This window comes from Phyllostomus hastatus, unplaced genomic scaffold (genome assembly GCF_019186645.2).
Source record: "Phyllostomus hastatus isolate PE091 unplaced genomic scaffold, TTU_PhHast_1.1 phas_scaffold_385, whole genome shotgun sequence".
NCBI classification, from domain to species: domain Eukaryota; kingdom Metazoa; phylum Chordata; class Mammalia; order Chiroptera; family Phyllostomidae; genus Phyllostomus; species Phyllostomus hastatus.
In genome coordinates, this window is record NW_025334026.1 from 13,877,964 (window position 1) to 13,887,150 (window position 9,187).

Below are 9,187 nucleotides of genomic sequence, written 5' to 3' on the forward strand. Positions count from 1 at the left end.
GTCAGGGCAGAACCAGGCTTGGTGGGACTCGTGACTTCCAGCCCAGTGCTCATCTAACCACACTGAGGGCACGTGTCAGACGCAGGTGCTCAGGGACGCCAGCTCCCCATCCCTGCCCTTCAAACTGTTCTCTGTCCCACCTAGGAGCAGCCACAGAAGTCTGACACCCCAACCCTTGTGAGGCCTCTCTGGGCCTCCATCCTCAGCTTTGAAAATAGAAGTTCTCATCTCCCCCCTTGTTGGCCCCAGGGGCAGGTCCTCAGGAGCTTACCCACTCAGAATAGTCTTCAGCCCTGGGTGGTGCCAGGAGGGCAGACGAGGATCTTGTTCGTGGAGGGAGAAAGCGCTGCTGGTCCGATGGGGGAGTGGAGGCCCCACCCACAAGGACTACCCGATGTGACCAGAAACAGGACCCTCCAAGGCTAAGTTGGAGGGGTAGCATTCCAGATGCTCACTCATTCTTGTCTTCAAGAACACCAGGATCAGCCAGGCACACTGTTCCTTTCTACTCTCTTCCCATTGTCTTTCCACCTCAGACTCCTCACATAAGCAAAAAGAAAAGACATTGAACAGGAAGTCAGTGATCACCCAATATACCATTGTGCATTTTTCTCTCCAAATTAACTGAATGAAATTGTTTTTTAGGTATCACATAAATTTAACCTGAGGTAAACTCTCATTAAAACAATTAAGAAATTAAAAAAAAAAGATGTCAGGGAGCAGGCGGTACCAAGGACCAGAGGGGCTCCTGGGAGCAGGCTTCAGGGGCAGGGGAGGCCTCGCTCACTCACTCACTCACACACTCACTCACTCACACACACTAAGCAAGCATTAGCCGAGCATGCCTCCGTGCCAGGCCCTGCCCGAGCGTCCCTGCCCAGGGAGGGACAGGCAGACCTGGGCTTGCAGCCCCCACCTGCCAGGCTGCAGGACAGACAAAAAGACCACTCAGAACAACGAGAGAGGAAAAGCTGGCCCGGGAATGGGGAGTTGTCATCAGAGTAGCCCTAGCCCTAGCTCGTCCTGGCACAGTCCATACTGAAGGAAGGAACAAGGGTCTGGGGGTCACAGAGGAGCACACCCAATACAGGGTGAAGCTCGAGAGAAGCTTCCTGCAGGTGGTGGCCTCAGGCTGACTGTAGACGGGAGATAAGCCTGAGCCAGGCTGTGAGTCAGAGTGGGGAGAGGGGAGAGGGAAGAATGGGTCCAGGCAAGAGGGACAGGACTCAGAACAGGCTTCCAAAGGTGTTTGGTGGTTCCTGGCCACCACAGTCCTGTCTGGCAACGAGACCCCATGGTCTCTGGGCTTGTATCTGCCCCATTTCCTGGGGATGAGGCTCACCCTCTGGCAGGATCCTTGTGACCCTTTGCTGAGGGCTTCTGGAGGGGTGGATGGATAAGGGTGGCTCTAGGAGTTTCCCCCCCAGGAAGGCAGTACATGCCACCCTACCTACAACATCTTCCTCCTGTCTGCCTTCCCCCGGCATTCGGAGGACACGCCGTGGGGCCACGTGCCTTCCTGCCCCGCTCTGACCCTGTTTGTCTCTGAGGGAACGGGGAGTCAGTTGTTCTCTGTAAAGGCTTCTCCACCCCTGAATACACCCACTCTGTTCAGAAAGGCCCCAGTTGTGGTCATTTTACCAGTGGGGAAACTGAGGCCCCAGAGTTAAGTCACTTCCTTGTCTCTCAGCAAACTCACCGCAGGGTTGGTCCCAGGGTGCTTGCCTTGCCAATTACTATCATCTTGAGCTACAGCAGCCAGTAGGCTTGGAGGAGGTGAGAGGGAAATGGGAAAGAGCTTGGACTTCAAGACGTGACAGGCAGGAAGGGTCCAGATCAGCACAAGAGATGTAGCCCAGGGACTTGCACCTCAATGACTGGGGACCGCAATGTGATGGGGGCGCGCATTCACCCAGCCCAGGCCCTTTTTATTCTTAATACTCCCAGATCGACAGCAGGAAGTAGAGAGGGCCCTGCAGTCCCCGTGGGAAGGAACCTCATGGCCCTCAGTCTTCTTCCCACCCTGCTGGCCTCTTCCTGGAGTCCAAAGTAGTGGCTCAGACCCAGAGCTGGGCTGGAGCAGAATTCATATGCAGGCCCTCATCCCCAAGTTTAAAATTCTGCCCTCTTGCACTGTTGCCCCCCACCCCTGAAAGTAAAAAGTGAAGGCTTCATAAATGCAGCGTCCAACGTCGCCTTGGGTGTGGGCTATTATGCATTGGCTGCCAGGACACCCACTCTCCCACCCCGTATCTGTTCACGCTACACTTTTTGACAACCCAGGGAATAGAAAAGAAACTAGACATCTGGGGAACCTGGAGAGTTCTTTCTCATCTGCCTTCTCTGGAAGGAAAAGGATGCTGGATGGCAGAACCTAACGCCTGGGCTCGGGCACTGTACCGGTGGGGGTGGAGGGCATGCGTGTTGGGGAGCCCAGGGTCTCTGGTAATGTCTATTGAGAATGGAAATGCCATCTCAGAGGGGCCACAGCTGAACAATGCAGCCTCCCTCTCTCTTAGCCTAGGGTCAGTGTGCTTAGAAGGGCGTCTTGGTACCTGGTAATGCTTATTCTGCCCACTATGCCTGCCTGTGCCCCAAAGAAAGATGCCAGGCTCTCCCAGGAGAAGGTCTTCATGGCCCATCTGGTTCTGGTCAGCTGCTTTCACCTCCTATGGTCGGAATCTATTGGTTGCTTCAGCCACCAGATGTGAGCTGGCTGTGTTTCTCCACCAATGGGGATGACTTCCTGGCTCTACCTTCATGCCCAGGCTGCATCCAAGCTTGTCCAGAAAGACCTTGGCACCACCCTGGTCACTGCAGGAAGCACCAGGGCCATGTCAACCACACACTCCTTCCAGCCCTTGGCAGCAAGTTACCCCGAGGGGTGGCAGCTGGTTTTGTTCTCTCATCTCAAGAGCCTGTCAGAAGAACTTGGCCCAGACCCCGCCCCTAACCTAAGACTCCCTGGTTTGGCCTTGGCTCTTGTAAGGGCATTACTTCCTCCCTCAGCAAACAGTACTGAGGCCCTGCTAGGTGCCAAATTCTGTGATAAAGACCCAGGTTACAGAGCTGAATTCGACACCAGATCTGCCCTGGAGGTACTCAAAGTCAAGCTGGTGCTGGTGATTGGGGGCGGGATGGGAGTGATGGACAGACTTATAAACAGACAAGTGTAATCAACTGTTACCACAGGAAGCCCAAGGACAGGAGGAGAGCCAGTCCTGTGGAGGGAGGGGGATGGAGAGGGCGGTCAGGGGGCATGCAGAGAATCTTGGAAAATTTGCTCCGGAAGGAACATCAGGAAGCAAAGCCCAACACTCTCATTTTGTGGATGGGGAAACTAAGGCCCAGGATGGGGAAGTGACTTGGCCGGGGCCACCAAGTAAGGTAGTGGCAGGCTCTGGAACCCTGGTTCTCAGCCAAGGCCCTTTTGAAGGTACCAGGTGCCCTTTCTGGTTTTCTGTGTGCAGATCCTTGTGTCCTAACTCCACTTTTGGAAAAACATATGACATCTCTATTCAGCGGTCATGGTCACCCAAGAGGTGCCTGCCTGCCTGCCTGCCTGCCTGCTCAGGCCCGAGGAGCCAGGCGCTGCCAGCCCTTCCTCCAGAGGCAGTGTGGCCTCCTTTAGGCCTAGAATGGGGTGGTTGAGTTTTTTCTCTCTCTCTCTATCTCTCTTGCATTTTTGTGAATCTAATGATGAACTTACGCTACCACACTTTTCCCTTCTCTTACACATCTTACCTACTAAAGGAGGAAGTGCCACTTTATTGGTAAGTGGACGTTAACCAAGAGGGACTTAAAAAATCAGAACTTAAAAAAAAAGAAAAGAGAAAAGAAAAAGAAAAGAGAGAAACAGAAAGACAGTCGGGTGCTACTGACAGCTCCACAGGTCTCTGCAGGGCCGGAAAACAAAGAAAGAAAAATGTTAACAGAAAAATGTCAGTTCCCCAGGAGTTAAGACATTGTTTTTGATTTTGGTATCTAATGACATTTGTGGATTTTGTTTTTTATTTCTGTTTTTCTTCCCTTTCTTCGGTTTAGTTTTGAGTTCAGTTGTCCCGCCCCCACCCCATCTGTGTGCCGTGTGCCCCTCCATGCCCTCACTCACCCCCACGCGCTGGGGGGCCTGGCCTGCTGGGCTGGCCCTGGTCGGGCCTCCCGGTGCCCGCCCTCTCTCTTCTCTCTGCTGGGATCGTCCGTCCCTTGGAGGGGGGCAATGCCAGCCCCGTGCCCGTCCTGGAGCCCCTCCCTGTCAGCCCTCACCGCTCCGTCCCTCTTGTGTTTTGCATGCTGAGAACCTTGCATGAGCTGCACTGTTGAGGCCAGAAGGTGGACCCGCAGGAGAGGCAGAGGCAGGGCAGGCGCGGGGAACCGTGTGTGCGATGCTCCGGGACTGGCAGCCCCCGGCCTGGGCCCGGTGAAAGCCCCCTCTCCTTCTCTCCCCCCGCCCCACCCACCCGCTCTCTCACCCTCCATCTTTCGCTCCTTTTCTTGGTCTGTCCTCTCTCTTCCTCTCTTTCTCGGATTCCTCATCTGCGTTCTGTCTCTCCCCACTCTGCGCTCTGCCTCTGCCTCTCCCCGCTCTGGGTGCTCCGTCTCCTCTCGTTTCCGTCTCTGCTCCGGTCTCTCTGTCCCCTCTCTCCGTCTTCCCCTCCCCCTGCCCCCGCCGTGCCCTCTCTGCCTCTCTCTCCGTCAGAAGCCCAGCTCGCCCTCGTCCAGGGTTGGCGACCAGGTGGAGGCCGGCGCAGCTACGTCGCCCGCGCGGGGGAAGGACAGCGCGAGCCCGCGCTCCGTGCCGTCGTCGCAGGGCCGAGGAGACCGAGCGGCGGGCGGACGGGCGAGGCGGCGGCGACGGCGGCGGCGGCGGCGACGGCGGCGGCGCTCGCGGTCCCCGACGTCCGCGCCCCGCCGCAGAGGCCGCCGGCGCGGCCGGCCTGCGCCGCCCCGGGGGTCGTCGCGTTCACTCAGCAGCGACTCGGGCGGCGGCGGCGGCGGCGGGGCGCCCGGCCCCGAGCCCGGCTCGGAGCGAGGCCACGGCGGGCACGGTAAACGGTGAGTGGCGCCCCTGCCCGCCGGTCCTCCGCACGGGACACCCGCGCGGCCCTCCGCGGCCCTCACTGGCCGCGCCCCTCCCCCACGCACTGGGCGCCCCCCTCCCCCCCACTGATCACTCTCCCGCGACACCCCCAAGCGGCCCTTCCATCGCCGATTTCTCTCCCCGCCCCCTCCCGTCCTCAGGAAACCTTCCCGGGTCCAGGAACCTTCCACCCCCAGCTCACACACAACGTCCTCCCGCTCACCGACCCGTGCTCTCCCCGCTGACCTCCCGCATCAACCCCAGCCCCTCCTGAGTCCCCTCCGCTCCCCGGAGCTCGCGTTCTCCTTAGCTGAGCCCCCTGTCGCCCTGCCCCTCCTCCAGGGCCAAGGAGCGGCCCCCGCGCGCGCGGCCGGCCAGCACCTCCCCGTCCCCAGGTGCGCACGGCCGGCACGGCGGCCCGGAAGGGAAGAGCTCGTCGCGCAGTCCCGGCCCCCACCCGCGCTCGTGGAGCTCCAGCCGTTCGCCCTCCAAATCCCGCTCGCGCTCGGCGGAGAGGAGGGCCCGCAGCCCCAGCCCTTCACCGTCGCCCAAGAAACCGCTGGGCCGGTAAGTGCGGGGCGGGTCCCGCCTGTCGGTGGGGGCGAAGGAGGGGTGCGGGGGGCCGGGGAGAGGGCGGGCCCGGAGCGCCCTCGCGCGGCGGCGGCGCTCATCTCGGTTCTGCCCCGCAGGGACAAGGACGGCGAAGGCCGCGCGAGGCACGCGGACGCCGATGCTGCCCGCGCCCGGCGCCGCTCCCGCAGCTATTCGCCCATCCGCAAGCGTCGCCGGGACTCGCCCAGCTTCATGGAGCCGCGGCGCATCACCAGGTATGGAGGGGCCAGGGGACCAGCCAGGGACCTACGGCGCGAAGGCCCCTGGGACCTCCGGGGGCGGGGGGGCCGACGGAACCTACCGCTGGGGGGTAGGAGGCTGAAGGAAAGGCGGTGGGGGTTCAGCGAAAGGAAGAGGGCTCACTGAGGAGAGAGGCTAGAACTGGTGGTGCTGGGGAGGAGGTGGGACTCAGAGACAAAAGTGGGGGCTCTTTGAGGGAAGGAAGGCCTCAAGAGGCGAATCGTCCCCGGTGGGGGCCTGAAGGCCCATGGAGGGGAGGGGGAATCTGTATTTGGGGCTGAGCCGAAAGCTGCAAACCTGAAATTAAGTTGTGGAAGATTCCAGCCACCCCTCCTGGAGCCCGTTCCTCCCTCCCTCCCTCCCCACATTCGTCTCCTGGCAATGATGTCTCCTTTTCTCCTTCATCTCAAGGTCCAGCCTGCTGAGTGGCCTGTGGCCAGCCTGGGGGCCAAGTGGACCCCCTCTCCACAGGCTGCAGGGGAGATGCCCATGTGAGCTGATCTGGCTCTATTCAGCTGTCTGTCTGCCTCTCCTTTTCTCACTAACCTCACTGCTCACCTTCTAGCCCCCTGGGAAATTTAGAGGAGGGGGCAACAGCAGCCTGATCTCTGGGGCAGCTGTGGGAGAAACCCCACCCTCCCACTTTCCCCACACAGTCCAAGGGGCTGGGCCAGGATCAGAGCTTCTCTGCCAGGATGGGAGGGTTTGGGCCTGGGTTCCAGGTGAGCCAATGGTCTGTATTTGCAAAAATCACCCAGAAGTCCTAGACCCCTGACACCAGGTAGAAGGCCTCAGGCAACATTCTGAGCTCCGCTCTGCTGCAGCCTTACTGAGCAGCCTTGGGGGATCAGCGGGCCTCTCTGTGTCTCTGCTCTTGTGTCCAAACAGTAAGCAGGCTTCCCTGAGCATCTTTTCAGCTCCCACACGGTTTGATTCTCCAACCACTCCGTCCTAATCCTTGATGACCGCATTGCTTCCTCCCTTCACCCCAGAGCTAGAGGCCAGACCATGAGTCTGGGGACATCCCCCAGACAGGTGACACACTCCACCCATATATGGGGGTCCTAAGATAGCAGACCCTCACACCTGCTACCTGGCACCCACCTCAGCTCCTCTCCCAGGCTGCCTCCTCCTGCTCCCACTAACGCACACCTGTTTTCTTCCTCAGAATTAACCCCACGCGATGGGGCATTGTAACCCCTTAACCACTCTCTTTTCTTTTCTTTGGGTCACAGTCTCCTGGCTTCAAACTAACTCCAGGGTTGGCGGGAGGTAGCTTAGTGAGGAGAGGGAGCCAGTGGGCCTGGGCCAGGTTGTGGGCGTGGGCAGCAGTGGCCAGGGGTCTCTTCCTTGTTCCTTCTACGTGACCTGAAAAACCCAAATCGTCCATTCTGTGGGGAACAGAGGAGCAGAGCTGGGCCACACATGCAAATGTTTCCATGCACAGAAGCCACTGCTTAGCTCTGTTGATGTGAATTGTCTGTATTTAAAACTTATATTTATTCAACAAATACTTATTGAGCACCTACTCAGGTCAAGCTGAGATTCAGGCCCTTTTCCCTGAAGACAAATGGGGAAAAACAAAATGATTAATGTGAAATTGGCAAGTGACCACTAACTGTCCAGTCCTGTTGATTGGGGCACTCTAAGGCCAGGGCTCAAGGGCATCTGGGGCAGAAGAGCCCTGGCCACTGCTGGGGAGGGCCCAGGATGGGCAGAGCTCAGGGCCCTGGATGGCCTGTGATCAGCTTTTCCCTCCCTGCAGTGCCCGAAAGCGGCCCATCCCCTACTACCGGCCCAGCCCCTCCTCCTCCTCCTCCAGCTGCCTGAGCAGTGACTACTCCAGCCGGAGCCCCAGCCGCAGCCCCAGTCCCGGCCACAGCCACGGAAGCTACAGCAGCCACAGTCGCGGGACCCGAAGCCGCACGCGCAGCCCCTCCCGGACCCTCAGTCCCAGCTATCACAGCCGGAGCAGCTCAGAAAGTGGGGGCTTCTGAGCCCTCAGAGACCCAGCTTGGTATCCCCTGGCAACAGGGAGAAGCGAGGGGTCAGGCCCCAGGACCCATGAGGGGGGGCCTACACCCTACTGCTACAAAGAGGTCCCAGGGCCAGGGAAGACCTTGAGGTGGGTGCCCTGCAAACAAGGAGGGGCTGGGTTCTGTTACTTCTAGAAGGTCCCTACCCCCACCTCCTGCCTGACCACGATGTCCAGGGAACAAAGAGCCTTTTCGAACACAGGGGTCACCCTGTCCCCCCCTTCCTGCTTGATGCCAGCTCACCGGGCTAGGGATCTTAGCTCAGTGGACCCAGGGACACCTCCAAAGGTGCCAATCCTGGGAGCCTCCCCTACCTACTTCACAGGGCCCTTGGCTCATCTCTGTCACTAGGCAGGCAAGGAGGTGGGAGAGCAAGCAGGATATTAGTTAGAAGAACGGACTAACCCTTGGTGTACCACCGTCCAGGCTGGGGAGCTGCTTCCTTCTGAGTCAGCTGCAGGAGGACCCTGGCTAAAGGTTGGAGGCTGGCCCCGTAGCCTCCCCAGCCCCTTCCCCAGGCCCAGGAGTGCCAGGAGGGGCCCGGGAACTCACTTCCAGTCCCACCTCTCTTCGCCAGGCCAGTCTGTCCCCTCCGGCCCTCACCTAGTGCTCTGGGCCAAGGCCACACCAACCAGGCCTTCTGCATGACAATAGATGGGCCACACAGACCACAACTGAGTGTGACTGAGATGAAAAGGGGTCCGGGTCAGGAGGCGGAAGAGAGAAGGGGTGGGCAGAGGAAGAGCCTGTGAGAAGAGGGGAGAGGCAGTGCAGCCTGATGGCTGGGCAGGCCCTGGTGTTCCCACCTGCCCCTTGTCTGGGATCACAGGCAAGGACGATGTGGGCTTCAGGGCCTGCCTGAGGGAGCACTTCCTCCTCAGGGTTTGGTGGGGGTGCGGCCAGCCACAGCTTCCCAGAGAAGGGTGCTATAGCCCTTGGAAGAAAGGGTAGGATCTAGATGAGGACCTTGGCCTAGGGCATCGACAGGAGGCAGTGGCCCCCAGCCCTCTTCTGCTGCTCCCAGCCCCCTCCTCCTGGGGCCCTCAGGGATCTCACAAAGTCTTCCTTGGCCCAATAGGGCAGATGCCCTGGGCTCCAGTGGGGGGAGGGGTCTGGGATCTGGTCCGGGTTCCCCCTCTCTATTTTCCACTCCCTTTTTTTCCGCGGTGCGGATAAAACTTGGGACTCGAATAAAACACTCAGTGCCCAAAGGGCAGGT

General features: G+C 59.5%; 1 protein-coding gene across 1 annotated transcript in view; it reads left to right on the plus strand.

Moving 5' to 3' along the window:
- Window positions 1–9,187, plus strand: part of SRRM3 (serine/arginine repetitive matrix 3) — a 47,412-nt gene extending 38,225 nt beyond the window's left edge. Inside the window, exons 13-16 of the mRNA XM_045819453.1 lie at window positions 4,700–5,055; window positions 5,423–5,647; window positions 5,770–5,907; window positions 7,698–9,187. Coding sequence (XP_045675409.1) covers window positions 4,700–5,055; window positions 5,423–5,647; window positions 5,770–5,907; window positions 7,698–7,929 — 951 coding nt within the window. The 3' untranslated portion in view covers window positions 7,930–9,187. The remainder of the gene's footprint in view (window positions 1–4,699; window positions 5,056–5,422; window positions 5,648–5,769; window positions 5,908–7,697) is intronic.